Here is a 27,232-nt window from a genome sequence, read left to right on the forward strand (position 1 = left end):
GGGATTGGAGGTAATGCATTAACATGGATAGAAGATTGGTTAACAGATAGAAAACAAAGAGTACGGATAAACGGGTCTTTTTCAGGTTGGCAGGCTGTAACTAGTGGGGTGCCGCAAGGATCAGTGCTAGGGCCTCAGCTATTCACAATTTATATTAATGACCTAGATGAAGGGACCAATGTATATATGTTTGCTGACGACACATAGCTCGGTGGGACAGAAAGCTGTGAGGAGAACACAAACAGTCTGCAAAGGGATATAGATAGTCTAAGCGAGTGGGCAGTAAGGTGGCAGATGGAATATAATGTAAGGAAATGTGAGGTTATTCACCTTCGTAGGAAGAATAGAAAAGCAGACTATTTTTTAAATGGTTAGAAACTTTTAAATGTTGGTGTTCAGAGAGATTTGGGTGTTCTCATGCAAGAAACGCAGAAAGCTAGCATGCAGATACAGCAAGCAATAAGGAAGGCAAATAGCATGTTGGCTTTTATTGCAAGGGGGTTAGAGTACAAGAGTAAGGAAGTCTTGCTACAATTGTACAGGGCCTAGAGTATGGGCACAGTTTTGGTCTTTTACCTTAGGAAAGATAGACTTGCCGTGGAGGAGGTGTAACAAAGCTTCACTAGACTGATTCCTTTGATGAGAGGTCTGTCTTATGATGAGAGATTGTGTAGAATGGGCCTATACTCTCTGGAGTTAGAAGAATGAGAGGTGATCTCATAGAAACATACAAGATTCTGAAGGGGATTGACAGGGTAGATACGGAGGGGTTGTTTCCCCTGGCTGGAGTGTCTAAAACTAGGGGGTACAGTCTCAGGATAAGGGGTATTCCATTTAAGACAGATATGAGGAGGAATTTCTTCACTCAGAGGGTTGTGAATCTTTAGAATTCTCTGCCCCAGAGGGCTGTGGATGCTGAGTTTCTGAACATGTTCAAGGCTGAGATAGATAGATTTTTGGAGTCTAGAGGAATAAAGTAATATGGAGATCGGGCGGGAAAGTGGAGTTGAGGTCGATGATCAGCCATGATCTTATTGAATTAAGACTATTCTTTCAAAGGGCGAGCACAGGTACGACAGGCCAAATGACCCCCTTCTGTGCTGTAAGTTTCTACGTGTCAGCTGTAACTCAGTGGGAAGCACACTTGCCTCTGAGTCAGAAAGATATGGGTTCAAGTCCCACTCCACGAACTTGAGCACATAAATCTAGGCGGACACTCCAGTGCAATGCTGAGGGAGTGCTGCACTGACAGGGGTGCTGTCTTTCAGATGACACATTAAACTGAGGACCCATCTGCCCTCTCAGGTGGACGTTAAAAATCCCAAGGCACTATTTCGAAGAAGAGCAGGGAACTTATCCCCGGTGTCCTGGCCAATATTTATCCCTCAATCAACATAACAAAAACAGATTATCTGGTCATTATCACATTGCTGTTTGTGGGAGTTTGCTGTGCGCAAGTTGGCTGCCGCATTTCCCACATTACAACAGGGACTACACTTAAAAGCTACTTCATTGGCTGTAAAGCGGTTTGAGACGTCCGGTGATCGTGAAGGCATTATATAAATGCAAGTCTTTCTTTCTTTTTATGATGCTATGAATTAGTCCCATTCCCTTGTTCTTCCCCCTTAGCCCTGAAAGTTTTCTCTTTCAAGTATTTATTGAATTTCCTTTTGAAAGTCATTATTGAATTTGTTTCCACCACCCTTTCAGGCAGTGCATTCCAGATCATAACAATTTGCTGCATAATTTTTATTCCTCAGATCACCTTTGGTTCTTTTGTCAATTACTTTAAATCGGTGTCCTCTGGTTACTGACCCTTCTGCCACTGGAAAGAGTTTCTCCTTATTTAGCCTATCAAAACCCTTCACGATTTTGAACATCCCTTTCAAATCTCTGCTTAACCTTCTCCACTCAAAGGAGAACAACCCCAGCTTCTCTACTCTCTCCAAGTCTTTCATCCCTGGTACCATTCTCGTAAATCTCCTCTGCACCCTCTCTAAGGCCTTGAAAGTATGGTGCCCAGAATTGGCCACAATATTCTAGCTCGGGCCTAACCAGTGTTTTATAAAGGTCTAGCATAGCTTCCTTGCTTTTGTATTCTATGTCTCCATTTATAAAGCCAAGGATCCAGTATGCCTTTCTAACAGCCTGCTCAACTTGTCCTGCCACCTTCAAAGATTTGTGTACATATTCCCCAAGGTCTCTGTCCCTGCACAGCCTTTAAAATTGTACCATTTAGTGTATATTGCCTCTCCTCATTCTTCCTATCCAAATGAATCACTTCACACTACTCTGCATTAAATGTTATCTGCGATGTCTGCCCTTTTTGCCAGTCTGTCTATGTGCTCCTGAAGTCTGTTACTATTGTCCTCACTGCTTACATTTCAGAGTTTCGTGTCATCTGCAAATTTTGAAATTATGCCCTGTATATACCAAAGTTATTAATATACGAGCCAGGAAAAACCATAAAGCTGCATTTGTACAATTCAAACCATAACTGTAAGCAGACATAATGATTAAATAATTCTGACTTCTACCTCACAGAAGTTTTAGTCTTTGAAAACAAAAATAATCAAAAATCTAGAGTGGCATTTAATAATTTACAGCTTTTGCTATCTGAAATAAATTTGTGCTATTTTGAATTACCTTTTAATTAAAATAGATACGTGAAGAGAAAAAGATTAGTGAAGACAAACGTAGGTCCCTTGCAGTCAGATTCAGGTGAATTTATAATGGGGACAAAGAAATGGCAGACCAGTTGAACAAATACTTTGGTTCTGTCTTCACGAAGGAAGACATAAATAACCTTCCGGAAGTACTAGGGGACCGAGGGTCTAGTGAGAAGGAGGAACTGAAGGAAATCCTTATTAGGCGGGAAATTGATGGGATTGAAGGCCGATAAATTCCCGGGGCCTGATAGTCTGCATCCCAGAGTACTTAAGGAAGTGGCCACAGAAATATTGGATGCATTAGTGATCATTTTCCAACAGTCGATTGACTCTGGATCAGTTCCTATGGACTGGAGGGTAGCAAATGTAACACCACTTTTTAAAAAAGGAGGGAGAGAGAAAACGGGGAATTGATGTCAGGTTAGCCTGACATCAATAGTGGGGAAAATGTTGGAATCAATTATTAAAGATGAAATAGCAGCGCATTTGGAAAGCAGTGACAGGATCAGTCCAAGTCAGCATGGATTTATGAAAGGGAAATCATGCTTGACAAATCTTCTGGAATTTTTTGAGGATGTAACTAGTAGAGTGGACAAGGGACAACCAGTGGATGTGGTGTATTTGGACTTTCAAAAGGCTTTTGACAAGGTCCCACACACGAGATTGATGTGCAAAATCAAAGCACATGGTATTGGGGGTAATGTACTGACGTGGATAGAGAACTGGTTGGCAGACAGGAAGCAGAGAGTCGGGATAAATGGGTCCTTTTCAGAATGGCAGGCAGTGACTAGTGGGGTGCTGCAGGGCTCAGTGCTAGGACCCCAGCTATTTACAATATACATGAACGATTTAGATGAAGGAATTTAGTGTAATATCTCTAAGTTTGCAGATGACACTAAGCTGGGTGGCGGTGTGAGCTGTGAGGAGGACGCTAAGAAACGCAGGGTGACTTGGACAGGTTAGGTGTGTGGGCAAATGCATGGCAGATGCAGTATAATGTGGATAAATGTGAGGTTATCCACTTTGGGGGCAAATACACGAAGGCAGAATATTATCTGAATGGCGGCAGATTAGGAAAAGGGGAGGTGCAATGAGACCTGAGTGTCATGGTTCATCAGTCATTGAAAGTTGGCATGCAGGTACAGCAGGCGGTGATGAAGGCAAATGGTATGTGGCCTTCATAGCTAGGGGATTTGAGTACAGGAGCAGGGAGGTCTTACTGCATTTGTACAGGGCCTTGGTGAGGCCTCACCTGGAATATTGTGTTCAATTTTGCTCTCCTAACAGAAACATAGAAAATAGGTGCAGGAGTAGGCCATTTAGCCCTTCGAGCCTGCACTGCCATTCAATAAGATCATGGCTGATCATTCACCTCAGTACCCTTTCCTGCTTTCTCTCCATACCCCTTGATCCCTTTAGCCGTAAGGACCACATCTAACTCCCTCTTGAATATATCCAATGAACTGCCATCAACAACTCTCTGCAGCAGGGAATTCCATAGGTTAACAACTCACTGAGCGAAGAAGTTTCTCCTCATCTCCTAATTTGAGGAAGGACGTTCTTGCTATTAAGGGAGTGCAGCGAAGATTCACCAGAATGATTCCAGGGATGGCTGGGCTGTCATATGAGGAGAGACTGGATCAACTGGGCCTTTATTCACTGGCATTTAGAAGGATGAGAGTGTGCTGACGTGGATTGAGAACTGGTTGTCAGACAGGAAGCAAAGAGTAGGAGTAAACGGGTACTTTTCAGAATGGCAGGCAGTGACTAGTGGAGTGCCGCAAGGTTCTGTGCTGGGGCCCCAGCTGTTTACATTGTACATTAATGATTTAGACGAGGGGATTAAATGCAGTATCTCCAAATTTGCGGATGATACTAAGTTGGGTGGCAGTGTGAGCTGCGAGGAGGATGCTATTAGGCTGCAGAGTGACTTGGATAGGTTAGGTGAGTGGGCAAATGCATGGCAGATGAAGTATAATGTGGATAAATGTGAGGTTATCCACTTTGGTGGTAAAAACAGAGAGACAGACTATTATCTGAATGGTGACAGATTAGGAAAAGGGAAGGTGCAACGAGACCTGGGTGTCATGGTACATCAGTCATTGAAGGTTGGCATGCAGGTACAGCAGGCGGTTAAGAAAGCAAATGGCATGTTGGCCTTCATAGCGAGGGGATTTGAATACAGGGGCAGGGAGGTGTTGCTACAGTTGTACAGGGCCTTGGTGAGGCCACACCTGGAGTATTGTGTACAGTTTTGGTCTCCTAACTTGAGGAAGGACATTCTTGCTATTGAGGGAGTGCAGCGAAGGTTCACCAGACTGATTCCCGGGATGGCGGGACTGACCTATCAAGAAAGATTGGATCAATTGGGATTGTATTCACTGGAGTTCAGAAGAATGAGAGGGGACCTCATAGAAACGTTTAAAATTCTGACGGGTTTAGACAGGTTAGATGCAGAAAGAATGTTCCCAATGTTGGGGAAGTCCAGAACCAGGGGTCACAGTCTGAGGATAAGGGGTAAGCCATTTAGGACCGAGATGAGGAGAAACTTCTTCACCCAGAGAGTGGTGAACCTGTGGAATTCTCTACCACAGAAAGTAGTTGAGGCCAATTCACTAAATATATTCAAAAGGGAGTTAGATGAAGTCCTTACTACTCGGGGGATCAAGGGTTATGGCGAGAAAGCAGGAAGGGGGTACTGAAGTTTCATGTTCAGCCATGAACTCATTGAATGGCGGTGCAGGCTAGAAGGGCTGAATGGCCTGCTCCTGCACCTATTTTCTATGTTTCTATGTTTCTATGATCTCATAGAAACATATAAGATTCTGACGGGACTGGACAGGTTAGATGCGGGAAGAATGTTCTCGATGTTGGGGAAGTCCAGAACCAGGGAACATAGTCTTAGGATAAGGGGTAGGCCATTTAAGACTGAGATGAGGAGAAACTTCTTAACCGGGAGCCAATGTCGGTCAGCGAGCACAGGGGTGATGGGTGATCGGGACTTGCTGCGCGTTAGGACACAGGCTGCCGAGTTTTGGATCACCTCAAGTTTACGTAGGGTAGAATTTGGGAGGCCAGCCAGGAACGTGTTGGAGTAGTCAAGTTTAGAGCTAACAAAGGCATCGATGAGGGTTTCAGCAGCAGATGAACTGAGGCGGGGTGGAGACAGGCAATGTTACGGAGCTGGAAATAGGTGATTTTAGTTATGCCGCGGATATGTGGCCGGAAGCTCATTTCAGGGTCAAATGTGACGCCTAGATTGCAAACAGTCTGGTTTAGCCTCAGATAGATGCTAGGGAGAGGGATGGCGTCAGTGGCAGGGACCAAAGACAATGGCTTCAGTCTTCCCAATAGTTAATTGGAGAAAATTTCTGCTCGTCCAGTACTGGATGTCAGACAAGCAGTCTGACAATTTAGAGACCATGGAGGGGGCGAGAGAAGTGGTGGAGAGGTAAAGCTGGGTGTCGTCAGCGTACATGTGGAAACTGATGCTGTGTTTCAGATGATGTCGCCAAGGGGAAGCATATAGATAAAAAAATAAGAGGGGCCAAGGATAGATCCTTGGGGAAGCTAGAGGTAACAATGCGGAAGTGGAAAGAGAAGCCATCGCAGGAGCTTTTTTTTGGCGAAGATTAGATAGGTAGGAATGGAACCAGGCGAGTGCAGTCCCACCCAGCTTGACAATGGTGGAGAGACGTTGAAGGAGGATGGAATGGGCAACTGTGTCAAAGGCTATATCACATAATGAAGTACTGTAAATGGACCTTTATCTTGAATCTGACTTGAGTGCTTGATGTTGATGCTGATTACAAAAAGTGCGAAAGCACTGATATTTGTAACTTGGATAATATAAAGGGCCCAAGTTTCCACATGATTTGCGCCTGATTTTTAGGAGCAACTGGTGGAGAACGGACTATCTCCACATTTTTTTTTCTGCAGTTCTAGTGAGGTAGAACAGTTCTACTTTGGAACAGAATTTTTTCTTCAAAAGAGGGCGTGTCCGGCCACTGACGCCTGATTTCAAAGTTTCCACAGTGAAAACGTACTCCAAACTAAGTTAGAATGGAGCAAGTGAAGATTTTTGTAGAACTGAAAAAACCTGTTCTACGCATTAAAAAATCAGGCGCAGGTTACAAATTAGGCGTCCAGAACGAGGTGGGGGGGAGGGGGGAAGTGAAGTCATTAAATTCTACAATAAATCCTTATTTATACTTCTACAAATATTATACAAATAAATCCAACCTGAATAAACATTTATAAGCAAAGAAAAGATTAAATAAACCATCTTCCTACCTGTGTGAAAGTGCTTCAGGCACGGAGAATGCTGCAGTCAGCCTGAGGCGCCCGTTCTTCCCGCTGGGGGGGGGGGGGGGCGGGGGGGAGTTGACAGTGAGAAGGCTGCAAGTGCTGATGGCAATGTGCTTTTATTAAAAAAATGTTCAAAAATTAAACAGCTACAAAGAACTACAAAAATGGCCGAGTGCCAATGTTTTTTTCCACACTGAGCGTGCGCGAACGCTCCAACGCGCACGTGCAGCGTTGCCGGCAGGAAAAAAACTAATTTAAATAGTACCCGCCCCCTCCCACTTACAAAATCGGCGCGAGTGTAGGCTCCGCCCCCCTGGGCGCCGCGCCAGGCAGTCATGGAGCTGCAGAACGCTCCAGAATCGCAATTTTTTTTTTTAGGCGCCGTTTTAGGCGCGAAAAACGGGCGCCCAGCTCGGAGGGGCGCCCGTTTTTTATCGTGTGGAAGCTTGGGCCCAAAGTAGTATTCTAGAGAATCACTGCCCGATCATACATAGGATTCTAATATTTGTGTGTAAAATTGCCATCAGATGAGGGATCATTTTAAAAAGTGGAATTTATAAGGTCAGAGATGTAAAATACATTTTAAAACGATTTGCAATCACTTAGGTCCTGCATTTAAGAAGATTTTTTAGCAAAGGGCACATTATTGGTGCAACAGAAAAAGAAACAAAGTTAGAACTAACTGTACATTCTGACTTTTTTTGACTCATCAACATCGAGCACTCTCAAATTAGGTACAGCATTCATTTGTTTCAAAATGGAGCCTGCTACCCCAGCAATGCGCCTCTCCAACATTAATGCGACATTTCTGTTTCGGACAAAAATCATCTTTGTGGCCTCACTAAGTGAGACAATTTAGTAGAGTTGTGGGGAATTTGTGTGTGCTGAAATTGCACTCAATAGGAACGAGGATCAGATTCAGCCTATTATATCAACTGCTAAATAGCACATTGTGGCAGGTAGTAACAAAAATTTAGTATTAAAACTGAAGATGCGTTTACTAGATCTTTTCCATTTCTTTTTTAAAGTGTCTGAACCATTAAGTTGATTTACTTTAAGGGATTCATATTTCTCACTATCCTGCTTTTGCAAACATTTTTAACTCAACTAATTTACCTGATCCATTTAAATGATCAAACTTTTCTTTGTGCATAGATTCCTCTGGTGATATAGATTCCTTTGGTGGCATGGATGCCAGAGGGTTAACTGATGTCTGTGATCGGTTGTTGTCCTCTATGACTGCGGCATTCTGGAATAAATAGGTTAAGTAGTTAATTTAAAATATAGGGTTCTGTTTTCAGAAAAAGTACATATACAGGAGGGGAAATAAGAGTGTGTCAAACATTTTCCTTTTGCAAAAGCCATTTATCCCCTTCAGAGTCCTTCAAGCTTTTTGACTGCAAGACTTTTGCACCAGGTTGATGCCAAGTGAGCAGACTGATAGCAATAGATACATCCGAGAGCCCTGAGGCACAGCAAGTTTATCCAGTGAGGCACTACAGCCATATAGAATTGAGAAGTCCCAGGTTCAACTCCCTAGATCTCAACTGGTGTGGCAATAGGAGTGTCAGAATTGGCTTCCGGATTCCGGGATTTGGGAGGGGAAAAATCATCCAGGGTTCCAATTCCTAGAAGTGTGCCAAGAGTGGATGTAGGGTGAATCATAGAATAGCACAGCATTAAAGAAGGCCGTTCAGCCCATCGAGTCTGCGCCAGCTCTTTTGAAGAGCAATCCAGTTAGTCCCACTCCACAGCTCTTTCCCCATATGCCTGCAATTCTTTCTCCTTCAAATAGTTATCCAATTGCCTTTAGAAAGCTACTATTAAATCTGTTTCCACCACCCTATCAGGCAGTGCATTTCAAATCCTAACCACTTGTTGCGTAAAAAAAGTTTTCCCTCACGTCAACTCTGCTTCTTTTGCCAATCACCTTACCTCTGTGCCCTTTGGTTATCGACCCTACAGCCATTAGAAACAGTTTCTCTTTATGATTTTAAACACCTCGATCAAATCTCCTCTTAGCTTTCTCTGCTCTAATGATGTACACTTCTCCACTCAAATCTACTTTAAAAGATAGAATTGGTCTCAGCAAAACACATGCAAGGTGTAACAGAGCTTGCACATTGCTGCTTTTGAAGGATCCCGGAACTGAAAGGGGATATTGTAAAAAAAAATGAAGGCCCATATTGAAAAATACATTGAAATAATTTTAAAACCTAGTTCGTTATTAAAAGTACTGAAACTGATCAATCAGAGGCTTACAGGAGAATTTCTGCATAATTTATTTTAAAAGGGCAGTTTGTATGATTTAATTCCATACATGTTTAAAATTCGGCATGATGCACTCCATTTCCTATTCCCAAATCACAGGCAATGCCTGTTTGAACCACTGGAAAGTGCAGCATAACAGAATGGGCCAGTCACCTTTCTGTCAATTTTTTTCCTTTTCCACCTACTTTCCTGAAGACATTAACTTGTATGATTCTATGAGTGTCAACCACCTTTCAATATTGACCAAATAGCTCTTGTTCATACTTGAGTCTCGACACTGAGTTTCAGAAGACGAGTCTACACCAGGAGGCACTGCAGGAAAGCCTGGTCCTCATTCAATGTCTGGGAATAGCTGGATAGTTATCAGGATGAGAACCTTGGCCAATTTTCCCTGCTCTATAGAAGCATTTAAACCAATTATCGCACCTCTGCTGCCACCCTGGATAAGTTCACCTAACTCAGCTCAATGATTGAAGGTGCTCTGCACAGCTCAGATATTCATTGTATTTCTGAACATGCCAACTGATTTTTCATCTCTTAGCTTTTGCTCAACACCTCCCCTTTGAAACAGCTGAGATCAGGAACTCAGCATATGAGGAAAAATCACAGTTGTGAACTTGTGTAACAGCATTTCACAATGCAGTACATTAGTACATCAAATGTGTTGAGTAACTCAATTTTATATCATTCAGCAAATATAAAACAAATACAAGAGGGCAGGAAAAGCAAATCTATGGAACATCACTACCTGCAACCTATATAAAATATATATATCATCTATGCCATTGCTCATGGCGAATCTAGGAATACCCAGCCTTGTAAAGTTGGCCTGTAAAGCTCCAACAGCAAACCTGCTTTACAATCTTAGCAGAGCCATAAATAGAATGTTCTGCTATTTGTAGCCAATGTGGGGAATAGGGGCAAGTACACTCAGTCAGGACTATATCAGTAAAAAGATTGATGGAAGTGTGATTGGTCAACACTTAATCAGAAGGAAGAAAAATAACCCTCGAGACAAAGCATGTTATATTTACACATGTAATATATGGCCTTTATTAATTGTTAGAGCCATGGGTCCATGAGCCTTATACACCTCCTGATAACCACTTCAAGATCAACTTGCATTTATATAGTGTCTTTAACATAGTAAAACATCCCAAGGTGTTTCACAGGAGCATTTTTAAACAAGATCCATCACCAAGCCACAGAAGGAGATAATAGGACAGGTGAAAGAGGTAGGTTTTAAGGATTGTCCTAAAGGAGGAGAGAGAGGTAGAGAGATGGAGGGGTTTAGAGAGGCATTTCCAGAGCTTTGGTCCTAAGCAGCTGCCAATGGTGGTGCAATTAAAATTGGGGATGCACAGAGGCCCGAATAAGGGAAGCACAGAGATCTCGGAGGGTTGCAGAGCTGTAGGAGATTACACAGATAGGGAGAGAGGCAAGGCGAGGCGAGGCTATGGAGGGATTTGAAAGCAAGGATACGCTCATGTTTGTGGAGGGTGGAAGATGGGAGGTTGGCCAGGAGAGCATTGGAATAGTCAAGTCGAGAGATAACAAAAGCATGGATTAGCTTTTCAGCAGCAGATAAGCTCAGGCAGGCACAGAGACGGGCGATGTTACAGAGGTGGAAGTAGGTGGTCTTAGTGATGGAGCGGATATGGCATTGGAAGCTCATCTCAGGTTTAAATAGGATACCAAGATTGCGAATGGTCAAGTTCATCTTCAGACAGTGGCCAGGGAGAGGGATGAAGTCGGAGGATAGGGAACGGAGTTTGTGGCAGGGACTGAAGACAGTGGTTTCAGTCTTCCTAATATTTAGCTGGAGGAAATTTCTGCTCATCAGATGTCGGACAAGCAGTGAGACAAATCAGAGTCAGTGGGGAGGTCGAGAGGTGGTGATGAGGTAGAGCTGGGTGTCGTCTGTGTACTTGTGGAACCAGATGTTGCGTTTTCGGATGTAGTTAAGAAATAGGAGGGGCCCAATGATAGCGTACCACAGGGTAAAAGCCACCCAGCCACTCACCTACAGAATGGCAACCGAGGGAGACCAGAAGAGAAAAACGTGGAAGGGAAATACTAAAGTAACTGAATGGAATATATGTAAATTTTGCAAGACCCTGCCCCACTGAAGGTCTCACAAAACTTAGCCTTATGTGCAATGCAGACAGGAAAAATGTTCACCTTCAACACATTTTTTATAATAGAATTCTTTTCACCAAGCTTACTTTATCTTCAGTTGAAGAAGTCACTGGCAATTCAAGTGTCTTTGGAACTGATTCTTCCTTACCTAAGGAAAAAGAAACTTAAAATTATCTATATCATTTACTTCAGTAAATACCAGACATACTCCTAGTCCCCACGGTGTTGAATAAAAATGAAAGGAAGAACTTGCATATTTGTAGCGCCTTTCATGACCTTAGGCTGTCATAAAGCGCTTTACAGCCAATGAAGTTCTTTTTGAAGTGCAGTCACTGTTGTTATATAAGGGACGTCCAATCCAGTTGCCCTTATCCAAGTTGTCGCCCTCCTGCACTAGCTCATGCTGCTCCCGGGCCACTGCGCCTCCACTCCTTTTATGGCCCCGACCTGTGGCTAGTGGTTTCTCCCAGGTCGGGGCCTCCATGCTGCTCCCGGGCTGCCGTACGTCCACTCCTTTTATCGCCCCGACCTGCGGCTGGTGGTTTCTCACAGGTCACCAAAATCCAGGTCGCTGATTGGAGTGTGGGCAGGTTCAGCAGGAGAGGCAGCAATCAGCAGAGGAGCGGCGAGGTCAGGGCGAAGGAGCGGTGAGAGATTGTAGAGTGACGTGATCAGGGCCCAGAAGAGACGCGAGTTCAGGGCCCAGAAGAGTCGAGAGCCCAGGGGCAGCACGGGCCAACCTACACTGTGATAAGTGTGCGCACCAGGTCCGTGCAGCAAGTCTCCAGTCGTCTTGGTTAATCCTTGCCACCGGAACAAGACCGAGCCCTGTCAAGCCCGTGTGGTGGCTGGTGTGCAACGGCCATCACACGTAAAAAAAAATCCACAAAAAGGCATCTTCGAAACCCTTCAATATGTAGTTCGGGACCTGAAATGTCAGGTCCTTCATTGAAATATCTGTGAACTCATCCCTTTTTTGGCGTGGAAGCAAGTCATCCTCGATACGAGAGACCGCCTAAGAAAAATATAAGGGAATGAGGCAGCTAATTTGCACACAGCAAGGTCGCACAAACAGCAATGTGATAAGTTACCATATCATCTATTTAGTGATGTTGGCTGAGAGATAAATATTGGCCAAGATACCGGGAAGAACTCCCCAGCTCTTCTTCAAATAGTGCCGTGGGATCTTTTATGCCGAGGGGGTTGACGGGGTCTCAGTTTAACAGCCGAAAGATGACTGCTCCAATATTGCAGCACTCCCTCAGTATTGCACTGACGTGTCAGCCTGCATTATCTGTTGAAGTCTCCAGAATGGGACTTGAATGCACAACCATCTGACTCAGAAGTGATACCAATGAGCTAAAGTTGACACCTAGCAACCAAACAATAGAGGAACATTTGGGAAGCAGTGATCACAATATAGCTAAGTTCAGTGCAAGACTCGAAAAGGAGAAAGAAAAGTCAAGCAAATTATAGTGAGATAATAAAATAGGACCATACCCAGATTAAATGGAAGGAAAAATTAACAGAATCATCGATCAGCAATAGGAAATATTTGAACAGGAGCTGATAAGGGTATAAATCAAGTATATTTCAGTAAGGGAAAAAGAAAGGCAATGGATTCATGACTGAATAGGAAGATTAGATCAAGTTTAACATTGGAAAAAAAATTCGTAAAATGGAAATAGAAGAGCCAAATAAAGCGAGATTATGAAGGCTAAGAGATTAAAGAATGTTAGCAAAAAATATAAAGGGCAATAAAATTATTAGTCCATTTTTAAGCAGATATTTAAGATAAAGGGAGGATGGAGGGCGACTGGTGGGAGTGCATTCGAAGAGGGCCAATCGGGTGACTGAGACGAGGTTGGGTTGGGTTGGGGGAGGGGTGGTGATCGAGACCTCGAATCGAGGCAGTGATCGGGGAGCGATGGGGAGGATCCTGCTCCACCCAATTCCACGTTCAGTTCAGTGTTTTTTTTGTAAACTTATAATTTTGGTGGTGGCTTGCTGACCGCGGTCTAGACTGTATGTATACCTGGTTTTCCCTAAACGGCACCGACTGCTTTCAGGGCAACCCAATTTTGCATAGGTCGGCTCAAACAGGCCCATTATTTGAATATGCAAAGGGCCTAACCCCTGTTTCAAGAACAAACCCTAGACGCCTATTTATGTGCCTATACCAATATGGCGGGCGGCGCACTTCCAGATCGTACTAAGCACGTGCTTCCTGCTCGCCATACTGGAGCTGTAGGCTCCCGTTTAGCAGCCAAAAACAGGCGCAGTGCCATTGAATTTCGAGGCCAAATAGTGGTAGAATACAAATTGCGTCCGTTGTCTCCATTTTTTTTTTTTTAAGAGGAGTTGCATATCAGAAATACATGTAGAACAGAAAGTGGAGTTTACTAATCAAGAGAAATGATACTGAAACACAAACCAATCACCAGGACTTGATGGCATACATCTGATGATCCTGAGAAAAGCTGTGGAAGAAGGTGGACTATAATTTTCTAAAATTCTCTGAAAGGTAAATTGTAGAGGATTAGAGGGTGGCAAATGGGGCACCCTCTTCCAAAGAAGGAGATAGCAATAAAGCAGCAAATTATCGGCCAAAATGACTTACTTCAGTTGTTAGTAAAGTGTTAGAATTTGTAATATTGGATGAAGTTACTAAGCACTAGGAGGAATGTGAGTTAATTGAGGCTAGTCAGCATGGATTTCTAAAAAGCAGGTTGATGAAGGCATGAACAAAGAGGGTCCAAGGATGGCCCAACTGGGTTACAAACTGATTTTCTTCGATACTTCGAATAAGCTCCTCCCTTTCATAGAAACATAGAAAATAGGTGCAGGAGTATGCCATTCGGCCCTTTGAGCCTGCACCACCATTCAATAAGATCATGGCTGATCATTCCCTCAGTATCCCTTTCCTACTTTCTCTCCATACCCGTTGATCCCTTTACCTGTAAGGGCCATATCTAACTCCCCTTGAATATATCCAATGAACTGGCATCAACAACTCTCTTCGGTCAGGAATTCCACAGGTTAACAACTCTGAGTGAAGAAATTTCTCCTCATCTCAGTCCTAAATGGCCTACCCCTTATCCTAAGACTGTGTCCCTTGGTTCTGGACTTCCCCATCATCGGGAACATTCTTCCCGCATCTAACCTGTTCAGTCCCGTCAGAATCTTGTAAGTTTCAATGAGATCCCCTCTCATCCTTCTAAACTCCAGTGTATAAAGGCCCAGTTGATCCAGTCTCTCCTCATATGTCAGTCCCGCCATCCCGAAAATCAGTCTGGTGAACCTTCACTGCACTCCCTCAATAGTAAGAACGTCCATCCTCAGATTAGGAGACCAAAACTGAACACAATATTTCAGGTGAGGCCTCACCAAAGACCTGTACAAGTGCACTAAGACCTCCCTGCTCCGATACTCAAATCCCCTAGCTATGAAGGCCAACATACCATTTGCCTTCTTCACTGCCTGCTGTACCTGCATGCCAACTTTCAATGACTGATGAACCATGACCCCTAGGTCCCGTTGCACCTCCCCCTTTTCCTAATCTGCCGCCATTCAGATAATATTCTGCCTTTGTGTTTTTGCTCCCAAAGTGGATAACCTCACATTTATCCACATTATACTGCATCTGCCATGCATTTGACCACTCACCTAACCTGTCTAAGTCACCCTGCAGCCTCTTAGCGTCCTCCTCACAGCTCACACAAGGTGTATCCAGTTTAGTGTCATCTGCAAACTTGGAGATATTACACTTAATTCCTTCACCTAAATCATTAATGTATTTGTAAAGAGCTGGGGTCCCAGCACTGAGCCCTGCGATACCCCACTAGTCACTGCCTGCCATTCTGAAAAGGACCCATTTATCCCGACTCTCTGCCAACCAGTTCTCTGTCCACGTCAGTACATTACCCCCAATACCATGTGCTTTGATTTTGCACACCAATCTCTTGTGTGGGACCTTGTCAAAAGCCTTTTGAAAGTCCAAATACACCACATCCAGTGATTCTCCCTTGTTCACTCTACTAGTTACATCCTCAAAAAATTGCAGAAGATTTGTCAATCAAGCATGATTTCTTTTATAAACCAATGCTGACTTGGACCGATCCTATCACTGCTTTCCAAATGCGCTGCTATTTCATCTTTAATAATTGATTCCAACATTTTCCCCATGACTGATGTCAGGCTAACCGGTCTATAGTTACCCATTGTCTCCTTCCCCTCCTTTTTTAAACAGAGGCGTTAACATTAGCTATCCTCCAGTCCATAGGAACTGATCCAGAATCGATAGACTGTTGGAAAATAATCACCAATGCATCCACGATTTCTATGGCCACTTCCTTAAGTACTCAGGCCCCGGGGATTTATCGGCCTTCAATCCCATCAATTTCCCTAACACAATTTCCCGCCCAATAAGGGTATCCTTCAGTTCCTCCTTTTCACTAGGCCGTCGGTCCCCTAGTATTTCCGGAAGGTTATTTGTGTCTTCCTTCGTGAAAACAGAACCAGAGTATTTGTTAACTGGTCCACCATTTCTTTGTTCCCCATTATAAATTCACCTGAATCTGACTGCAAGGGACCTACGTTTGTTTTCACTAATCTTTTTCTCTCTACATATCTACAGAAGCTTTTGCAGTCAGTTTTTATGTTCCCAGCAAGCTTCCTCTCATACTCTATTTTCCCCCTCCTAATTAAACCCTTTGTCCTCCTCTGCTGTATTACAAAATTCTCCCAGTCCTCAGGTTTGCTGCTTTTGCTGGCCAATTTAGATGCCTCTTCCTTGGATTTAACACCATCCTTAACTTCCCTTGTTAGCCACGGTTGAGCCACCTTCCCAGTTTTATTTTTACTCCAGACAGGGATGTACAATTATTGAAGTTCATCCATGTGATCTTTAAATGTTTGCCATTACCTATCCACCGTGAACCCTTTAAGTATCACTCGCCAGTCTATTCTAGCCAATTCACGTCTCATACCATTGAAGTTACCTTTCCCCAAGTTCAGGACCCTTTCTCTGAATTAACTGTGTCACTCTCCATCTTAATGAAGAATTCGACCATATTATGGTCACTCTTCCCTAAGGGGCTTTGACGGCTCAAGAGTCCAGGTTTTGCTAGTCGTAACTGAAATAATTCTCTGGCACTAGACAGCTGACTTATGGCCCTTTTCTGCACAGTCTTAAGACTTTGGAAGTTTTCTTTATGCCTTAGTAACCAGAAGTAAACACAGTACTCAAGTTGGAGTCTACCCAGAGCACTGTATGATTTCTGTCTGGGTTTACTCTTAGTGGTGTGTGTAATTTTTGAGATATGGAACAATGAGTAGGTGAGACAACTGAATTATAACGAGTATAGATGCCTCATAAATTTAAGAAAGACTTGAAAAAATTGCCAAGCTCTTCTGAAGGGCCAGGGGGTCAGCTAAAATAAATAAAATAATGTGCACTTATATTTATTTATTTTTGGAACATAGAGAATTGCTATCGACTTTAGTCAAGGAGTTCTAGCTTCAGATGGGCAGTCAATGAAGAAAAAACTTTGCATTGCAGCTCCTTACTTGATTTTGAGAAGCCCTCAGTTTCTCCGCTCTCTGTTTCAGATGGAGCAACCCTTTTCTGTCCCATCAAAGGGCCCAAAGGAAGCAGAAAACCTCCAGATGTCTGTGACATTCTCCCAATTGTGAAGATGATGCCAAAATTCAACCATAAACTTTCTTTCTCAGCTCCCTGAAATGGAAAACAAAAATGAAATGAAAGAAAATGGAGGACAATTCAAAATTACAAGTGAAATAACAATTTCTATGGTAAGGTAAAATACAAAGTAAAGCCAAGTTTAAAGTTACTTGCAGAGGGGAAAACAACAGTAGGTGGGATAGGATCAGAGGGCAAATAGGTTACATCCACAAGTACCAAGTAGTGTACTAAAGGATATCAGAATATCACTGTTGCATTTTGTATAATGCACATAAAATTCCAAGTAACCAACTTGTCTGCAAGCCTTCAGTAATATCATAATTGCTGAACCTCTTGCATTAAGGAAGTACAACAAAAGTAAATCAATTCCTGATACATACTCAATGCAAACAAAAACAAAGTAAAATACTGAGGGAGTGCCACACTGTTGGAGGTGCCATCTTTCAGATGAGACGTTAAACCGAGGCGAACCCCTCCTCCGACCCCGTCTGCCCGCTCAGGTGGATATAAAAGATCCCATCATCATCATAGGCAATCCCTCGAAATCGAGGAAGACTTGCTTCCACTCGGTGAGTTCTCAGCTGACTGTACAGTCCAATACGGGAATTACAGTCTCTGTCACAGGTGGGACAGACAGTCGTTGAAGGAAAGGATGGGTGGGGAGTCTGGTTTGCTGCACGCTCCTTCCGCTGTCTGCACCTGTTTTCTGCATGCTCTCGCCGACGAGTCTCAAGGTGCTCAGCGCCGTCCTGGGTGCTCTTCCTCCACTTTGGGCAGTCTTGGGCCAGGGATTCCTGGGTGCCGATGGGGATGTTGCACTTTATCAAGGAGGCTTTGAGGATGTTCTTGAAACATTTTCTCTGCCCACCTCAGGCTTACTTGCCGTGCAGGAGTTCCGAGTGGAGCGCTTGCTTTGGGAGTCTCGTGTCAGGCCCTACTATATGGCTCAGAGACGAGGACCATATGCAGTAGACACTTCAAAGTGCTGGAGAAATACCACCAATGATGTCTCCACAAGATCCTGTAAATCCACTGGCAGGATAGACGCACCAACCTCAGTGTTCTCAATCAGGCCAACATCCCCAGCATCGAAGCACTGACCACACTCAACCAGCTCCGTTGGGCGGGCCACATCATCCGCATGCCCGACACAAGACTCCCAAAGCAAGCGCTCTACTTGGATCTCCTACAAGTACATTTACTCCACCAGCCATCAAGAGATTGGGAGCTGCGCCAATGTGTCACTTTCCCACAGATTCCATTTTGCGCCTCAACACTTGATTAATCTTTTCTTTCTTATTTGCCTACCACTTTGCTCCCCCACTATACTACAAATCATCGCCTTTTTCTGCATCATTAGATGATTAGAATCATAGAAATTTACAGCACGGAAGGAGGCCATTTCAGCCCATCATGTCCGTGCCGGCCGACAAACAGCTATCCGGCCTAATTCCACTTTCCAGCTCTTGGTCTGTAGCCCTGTAGGTTACGGCACTTCAAGTGCATATCCAAGTACTTTTTAAAATGTGGTGAGGGTTTCTGCCTCGACCATCCTTTCAGGCAGTGAGTTCCAGACCCCCAACACCCTCTGGGTGAAGAAATTTTCCCTCAAATCCCCTCTAAACCTTCTACCAAATACTTTAAATCTATGCCCCCTGGTTGTTGATCCCTTTGCTCAGGGAACTAGGTCCTTCCTATCCACTCTATTTAGGCCCCTCATAATTGTATACACCTCAATAAGGTCTCCCCTCAACCTCCTCTGTTTCAAAGAAAACAAACCCAGCTATCCAATCTTTCCTCATAGCTAAAATTCTCCACTCCCGGCAACATCCTGGTAAATCTCCTCTATATTGCAATCACATCTTTCTTGTAATGTGGTGACCAGAAGTGCACGCAGTACTCCAGCTGTGGCCTAACTAGTGTTGTATACAGTTCAAGCATAACTTCCCTGCTCTTGTATTCCATGTCTCGGCTAATAAAGGCAAGCATTCCGTATGCCTTCTTAACCACCTTATCTACCTGGCCTGCTACCTTCAGGGATCTGTGGACATGCATTCCAAGGTCCCTTTGTTCCTCTACACCTCTCAGTGTCCTACCATTTAATGTGTATTTCCTTGCCTTGTTAGCCCTCCCAAAATACATTACCTCACACTTCTCAGGATTGAATTTCATTTTCCACTGTTCTGCCCACCTGACCAGTTCATTGATATCTTCCCACAATCTACAGATTTCTTCTTTATTACTAACCACACAGCCGATTTTAGTATCATCTGCAAACTTCTTAATGATATACCCTACATGCAAGTCTAAATCATTGATATATACCACAAAAAGCAAGGGACCTAGTACTGAGCCCTGTGGAACCCCACTGAAAACAGCCTTCCAGTCACAAAAACACCCATCAACCATTACCCTTTGATTCCTGCCTCTGAGCCAATTTTGGATTCAACTTGCCACTTTGCCCTGGATCCCATGGGCTTTTACTTCCCTCTGCCATGTGGGACCTTATGAAAAGCTTTGCTAAAATCAATATACACTACATTAAACGCACTACCCTCATCGACCCTCCTTGTTGCCTCCTCAAAAAATTCAATCAAGTTAGTCAGTCCTTCCCTTAATAAATCCATGCTGACTGTCCTTGATTAATCCATGTCTTTCTAAATGAACCTAAGAAATAGGAGGAGTGGGCCATACCGCCTCTCGAGCCTGCTCCGCCATTCAATACGATCATGGCTGATCCGATCAGGTCCATGAAGATTTATCCTGTCCATCAGAATTTTTTCCAATAATTTTCCCACTACCGAGGATAGGCTGACTGGTCTGTAATTACTCAGTCTATTCCTTTTTAAACAAAGGTACCACGTTTGCAGTCCTCCTGAACTGAACAGTATGCAAAAAGCAGCCTAACCATGTGTTCTTGTTAGCTAAGGATATCAAGGGATATGGAGTAAAGGCAGGTAAATTAAGTTGAGGTACAGATCTACCATTATCGAACTGAATAGCAGGATTGAGGGGCTGAATGGCTACTCCTGTTCTTATGTTCCCGACAAAGCTTTCAGAAATGCTGACAAGTAGTTAAAATCTCCATGTTTTGAAAGACCAGAGGAATTTTTGCCCCACTCCATGCAACCACTACAAATTGCTACATCCCTTGAAGGGGTTGCGTTACAAATGCAAGTCTGTTAATAAGAACGTAAGAAATAGGAGGAGTGGGCCATACAGCCCCTCGAGCCTGCTCCGCCATTCAATAAGATCATGGCTGATCTGATCATGGACTCAGCTCCACATCCCTGCCCGCTCCCCATAACCCCTTATTGAGTAAGAAACCGCCTATTTCTGGCTTAAATTTATTCAATGTCCCAGCTTCAACAGCTATCTGAGGCAGCGAATTCCAGATTCACAACCCTCAGAGAAGAAATTTCTCCTCATCTCGGTTTTAAATGGGCAGCCCCTTATTCTAAGATTGTGCGCTCTAGTTCGAGACTCCCCCATCGGTGGAAACATCGGGCCCAATTTTCCCCAACCCCTTTTTTACCTTAAATGCGCCGACTTTACGTGCTGGAAGTGGTGCCGAAAAAAGGGGCCCCATCCTGCCCGCTCTGTCGATTCTCCGGTGTCCCAATGTGGCGTAGCTAGTGAAGTGGGGGGCGGAACAACAGGCCAGTGCAGAAACATAGAAATATAATAGAAACATAGAAAATAGGTGCAGGAGTAGGCCATTCGGCCCTTCGAGCCTGCACCGCCATTCAATGAGTTCATGGCTGAACATGCAACTTCAGTACCCCATTCCTGCTTTCTCGCCATACCCCTTGATCCCCCAAGTAGTAAGGACTACATCTAACTCCTTTTTGAATATATTTAGTGAATTGGCCTCAACAACTTTCTGTGGTAAAGAATTCCACAGGTTCACCACTCTCTGGGTGAAGAAGTTTCTCCTCATCTCGGTCCTAAATGGCTTAGCCCTTATCCTTAGACTGTGACCCCTGGTTCTGGACTTCCCCAACATTAATAAGAACATAAGAACATAAGAATTAGGAACAGGAGTAGGCCATCTAGCCCCTCGAGCCTGCTCCACCATTCAACAAGATCATGGCTGATCTGGCCATGGACTCAGCTCCACTTACCCTCCCCGCTCCGCATAACCCTTAATTCCCTTATTGGTTAAAAATCTATCTATCTGTGACTTGAATATATTCAATGAGCTAGCCTCAACTGCTTCCTTGGGCAGAGAATTCCACAGATTCACAACCCTCTGGGAGAAGAAATTCCTTCTCAACTCGGTTTTAAATTGGCTCCCCCCGATTTTGAGGCTGTGCCCCCTAGTTCTAGTCTCCCCGACCAGTGGAAACAACCTCTCTGCCTCTATCTTGTCTATCCCTTTCATTATTTTAAATGTTTCGATAAGATCACCTCTCATCCTTCTGAACTCCAACGAGTAAAGACCCAGTCTACTCAATCTATCATCATAAGGTAACCCCCTCATCTCCGGAATCAGCCTTGTGAATCGTCTCTGTACCCCTTCCAAAGCTAGTGTATCCTTCCTTTAGTAAGGTGACCAAAACTGCACGCAGTACTCCAGGTGCGGCCTCACCAATACCCTGTACAGTTGCAGCAGGACCTCCCTGCTTTTGTACTCCATCCCTCTCGCAATGAAGGCCAACATTCCATTTGCCTTCCTGATTACGTGCTGCACCTGCAAACTAACTTTTTGGGATTCATGCACAAGGACCCCCAGGTCCCTCTGCACTGCAGCATGTTGTAATTTCTTCCCATTCAAATAATATTTCCTTTTACTGTTTTTTTTTCCCCAAGGTGGATGACCTCACATTTTCCGACATTGTATTCCATTTGCCAAACCTTAGCCCATTCGCTTTGTGAATGTTTAAAAATGTATAGAGACATTGAAGTTGAGAACGTGGGAATTGTATAGGGACAGTATAAGCTAACAAAGAATTCATGGAGGAATAGCCATGACATCTCAGACTCGAGACTGCGAAATGTTACAACACTAACACATATTGAAACAAAACCCACAGCTTGCAGAAAAACCTCAAGGTCTTATTAAATCATGTTATTAACCTGAAACATTAACAGAAGGTCTTTGTTTAAAATCAGACCATACTTAGGTCGGCTTATGAGTGGACAAAGGGAAAGAGGGACCAAAAGAGATAGGTTGAACTAGGATGTCACTCTAGCCCTATCTTGTTATCTTTTGCCGAGAATGTATAACTGTTGTCGCTTTACGGTGTAACTTCACTTATCCGTAGGGAGTGTGTACGCTCTATTGAGAGAGTATATCTTCTGTCTGAAAGGTCTTGCCGGCCGGTAAAATAAAGACTGCTTTGTTCAAAGCACAAGAGGTATTCGGCTCAGTAATTTTACTGAACCAGATTGAGAGAAAAGAATCTACATTTACATTTGGTGTCAGAAGTGGGAGCTCAACGGACGACTGCCGAAAACTTGCGAATTAAGAGCCAGACTAGCCTTGGACGAGACGAGAGGAAAGTGGCCACTGGAGTGAGTATGATTTCAATACTGCTCCAGTTTCCCCCGGTTTCAAAAGTCTGAGGAAAGTTTAGCCACTCGCTGGTTCTCAGGTAGTGTCTGAACGAGATCCAGGACAATCTGGTGAATACCTTTCAAACTTAGAATAGGGATAGAGATAGGGAAATTGCGCAATGACGCAAACCAAGCGGCGACTTGGAAAGATAGGTTATAGTTAGAGCTAGATAGGGATAGATGATCAATCATGGATCCAAAAAGAAATAGGAAAGAAAAGAGACTCTTGTGAATGTCTGTTTAAATGAGAAATGCTTCTGTGATTTTTACTGTAAAAAAAGCCGGGGAGTTGTGGTTTGTTTTATCTCAAACAGAATGAAAGTTTTTTTTAACCCTTCGTAGTGTTGTCCTGTATGTGGGAAGTTTAAGAGTGTGAACCTTATTGAATTACGTATATTCGGATGATAAGTTACGGAGCCAGGAAATGCACAAAGGATAGGTTTGTTGAAAAAAAAAAGAAAAAATTACATGGTCCCGGTGGTTAAAAAAAAAGGATTTAACATGCTCACAAACTTGTTGAAAGAAAACATTCAGAAAAGGCACAGCAAAACAACTGAGATGGATTCAAAAGGATTCAAAAAAAAAAATTATATTAAATAACACGACCTTGAGGCTGGAACAATTGAGATAACGAAAAGCAGTCCACAGCCTACGTGCCAGACTTCTCTCTAGTTATGGAAAAGACAAAAAAAAGTAACGTACTAAATAGGTGCTAAAAAAAATGTTCTGAGATTTTAAATTGAGAAAAATTGCACTGCAATCTAAAAGAAAAAAAAATCACTCCTGTCCAGTTGGCAGAAAAACTCCATTAAATTAGGGCTTTCATTGACTGATTGGATTTAAACTGCGCAGTGACGCGAAAGGATAGGGAAATTTGGAGACTAAAAGAAATTAAATAAGGCTCATAAGAAATCAAATTTGGAAAATTAGGCTCACAGGGAATAAAATAAGGCTTATGGGGAATTAAATAGAGGATAGGTGTTCAATTCAGGTACGACGTCGACCTTGTATATCACTTGGCCCGTCTAGGCACTGATTGAATTTAAATCCCGCAGCAACTCGGAAGGTAGGGCCGACACGAACGCGCAGCGGCACTGACGCGCAAACGACGCGAGACGCGCAGCAGCGCGAGCATGCGGCCGAGAGGAGGAGGGCCGACGCGAACGCGCAGCGGCGCTAACGCGCAACGACGCGAGACGCGCAGCAGCGCGAGCGTGCGGCCGAGTGAAGGAGGGCTGACGCAGACGCGCAGCAGCGTGGAATGCGTAGCGACGCGAGACGTGCAGCGGCGCGAGTGTGCGGCCGAGTGGAGGAAGGCAGACGCAGACGCATGGCAACGTAAACGCGTGCTGACGCGAGACGTGCGGCGGCATGAGCGCGCGCGCGAGTAAACGTGAGCCGACGCAAACGCGCAGCAACGCGAACCGCGAAAGTCAGTGCTAGTGTCAGTAAATCTTTGTTAGTTTTAAGCGTTTTAAATCGCGCGGCGACGCGAACCGCGGGGCGACGCGGGAGTCTTAAGTGTTTTAAATCGCGCGGCGACGCGGATCAGTGTTAGATTTAGTAAAGTCTTTGTTTATCTTAAGTGTTCTAATCGCGCGGCGACACGAATCGCGGGGCGACGTGGATCAGTGTTAGCATTAGTAAAGTCTGTTTATTTGGAGTTGGTTCAAAGTCAGTGTTAGTTTCCGTAAAGTCTGTGTTTATTTTAAGTTTGTTTAAATTGCACGACGACACGAACGCGTAACAATATGGTAATACGAGGGGCAGTGTGAAAATGGGTAACCAGTTGGATAAAACAACGGATGCGGATAATCCGCTACAAAAGTTATGTGAGGAATTCCCTGAAAGAGCTGAAGACTTTAGAAAATTATCAGGAGCCCTGAACAAATTATTAGGAGATGATCAATGACCTCTAGGTGGCACTAGAAGCGTAGAGGTAGCAAAAAAGCACAGGGATTGTCAAAAAAATTAAAAGATGCATCACTTCTGTCAAGTTGGCAAACAAATGCTATTAAATTAGTACTTTCATTGACAGAGGGAACACATGTTAAAACTGTAGACGTCTTAAAAAAAAAGAATGTGCGCACGAGAAACTTACTAAGAGATCCTCTGGGACCTCTGAGAAAGGTATTGACCGACTACGTAGTAAAATGGCTGGCTTTGTGTTAACCGAGGCTGATGATGAAATTGATGAGTGGTCACTGACTCAGCGCCCAACGGCGCCTCCCGCACCCCCTGGCCCCTTGCTCCAGTCCTCTTCCCAACACCCTCCACCTTACACTCTGGCGAGAGGAGTTAAAAATAACCCCATACCACCAAAGCAACAAACCCAATCTGACTCCTCATCCTCTGATAGCGATTCGGATCCCCAGTTCACAAGCACTATAGCCGAAAGAACCAGATCTCATACTCGAAAGGGCAGAACTATATCTCGACATCACAGACAGTCCCGTAAATCTTCTAGTCAATCTACCAGTCCAAGTTGTGAAAGATATAGCAAACACCCCCGCCGATCGAGACGCAGAACTGTCAAGCAGTCAGACAGCTCTGAAACATCCTCCGACCTAGAAATGATTTCCAAGATCCCAAAGTCCCGACACCAATTCCATGTCAGACCAATGCCAAACCCTGATGCACAACAAGCTGCAGACCACCCCACTATAGATGTCTATGTGATCTTCGAACAACTATTTGATTGCTCACGCTATCCGGACAAATGGAAAGGGCAGTTAGATATTATTGGCAGGAAAAGAAAGGGGAGGAGGGAGGTGCGCCCCCAACCCGGGTCAAGACTGAATACGTGACTAGAAAGGAAGAGCCATCTCGGGAGGAAGGATCAACAGAACCGCAGTGTTGCATACAGGATTGGATGGATAAGCAAGGATACGGTTATACTAAACAGCCAAACGGCCCGAGCCCTGCTAATAAACCTCCCTATTGTCCCTGGCATGGTATGGGAAGAGGCCGGGACTGGGTAAGAGGAATTGACTGTTTTAATTGTGGGCAGGAAGGACATTGGAATAAAAATTGCCCCTACCGTCAGCATGGAAAAGGAAGAGGAGGAAGAGGAGGGGGGCAAGTGGGGAGAGGAGGATCTTACACTAACTTCTCCCAGAACAACCCCTTTGGTCAATTGTCCCCCGATTGACTACGCAGCTTGATTGTGCAGGGATCCTTCCCGGACGACGAACCCATTCTGAATGAGTGGCAACCCTTTTTGATAGATACGGGAGCCTTCATGTCTTCTGTACAATCAAAGCTTAAACTCCCTGCCTCTACTGAAACACAGGAACTTTCAGGATTCCTGGGACAAATCTCGACATTCCCAATGTCAGAACCGGTTAAAATGGATTACCAGGAAGAATCGGTGGAACATCGATTTGTTATCACAACCAATCTGGACTGTAACTTGATGGCTAGAGACCTCCTCTGCAAATTCCAGTTGCATTTGGAGTGTGGAGATGATGGGATTATTGTAAAACAGGGAACCCTTAAGCGGCAGTATTATACCACTAGAACCCCTCAGTGGTGGTCTCTGGACCTGCCGCAGGCACCCTATCACGTGACCCAAGCATACGATCCCAGTGGAAAGAATCAGGACCTGCAGAACTTTTATCAGAATCACGAAGGGGAAGTGAAGGGAATTCTATTAAGGGCTAGAGTGACTGGACTGGAAAGAGAGGCAGATTTTGTGGAAGTGGATAAGAATCTGTGGAAACAGCCCCTAACAATGGCACCGCATGTTGCTCGTGAAGTATTAGCCCCTCACCATGCTAAAGATTTGGGAGTTATGGTACGCAAGGCCATAGATGAGGCTGACCCTACCAGCCGGGATGTGCAAATCGGAAAACATGGCCGAACAGTCCAATTTCATGGGGACCCCGAGAAGGTCTTAACGACTCTACAGCATCATACTGGCTCGGACATACCTGACTATGTGGATCCTCGTGTGTGGGCAGAGGACCCCTCCCAAGTGGGTTATACTCCCATTGATCCGATTGAGATCCCAGTGCAGGGCAATGTGGACTGGCCCTCTATCCGACAGAACCCACTGAAATCACAGGCAATTCTAAACTGACCTTTCGGCACTGTACTGCAATTAATCCGGCCTGTTTTCTTACTGAGCCACCCCAAGATGAGGAAGAACCCAGTCATGATTGTTTATGTATGTTGACGGAAGTACTTCTATTAATCCAGAAGATACACGAATCTCAGGATACGCCATAGTAAACCAGGAGAATCAGGTCTTGGAATCTGCCGCTTTTGAAACCACCTATTCTGCTCAACAAGCTGAACTATTCGCTCTCACCCGAGCCTGTATCTTGGCCAAAGATCTCAAAGTCAATATCTATACCGACTCTAGGTATGCCTTTGGGGTGGCCCATGATTTCGGACAATTATGGAAAAATAGGGGATTCCTAACCTCACAGGGGAATGAGATATCTCATAAACAGCTAGTATCTGATTTGTTGCAAGCCCTCATGTTCCCCAAACGCATTGCCATTGTCAAATGTACCGCCCACACTACCGGAAATTCTCTGGTTGATATAGGGAATCGTTGTGCTGACCAAGAGGCCAA

The 27,232-nt window shown here is 44.3% G+C and overlaps 1 protein-coding gene across 6 annotated transcripts in view; it reads right to left on the bottom strand.

The window, feature by feature from the left end:
• The window catches only part of ccdc142 (coiled-coil domain containing 142), a 192,698-nt gene that overhangs the window by 122,337 nt on the left and 43,129 nt on the right, over positions 1–27,232 (bottom strand). For all 6 annotated transcript variants that reach the window (XM_070866893.1, XM_070866897.1, XM_070866896.1 and 3 more), the window contains 3 exons: positions 16,956–17,124; positions 11,474–11,535; positions 8,094–8,226 (listed from right to left, as the gene is read on the bottom strand). In XM_070866893.1, the coding sequence (XP_070722994.1) occupies positions 8,094–8,226; positions 11,474–11,535; positions 16,956–17,067 (307 nt within the window). In that variant the 5' untranslated portion in view covers positions 17,068–17,124. The remainder of the gene's footprint in view (positions 1–8,093; positions 8,227–11,473; positions 11,536–16,955; positions 17,125–27,232) is intronic.

Source organism: Pristiophorus japonicus, chromosome 2, assembly GCF_044704955.1.
Source record: "Pristiophorus japonicus isolate sPriJap1 chromosome 2, sPriJap1.hap1, whole genome shotgun sequence".
In the NCBI taxonomy this organism is placed as follows: Eukaryota; Metazoa; Chordata; class Chondrichthyes; family Pristiophoridae; genus Pristiophorus; species Pristiophorus japonicus.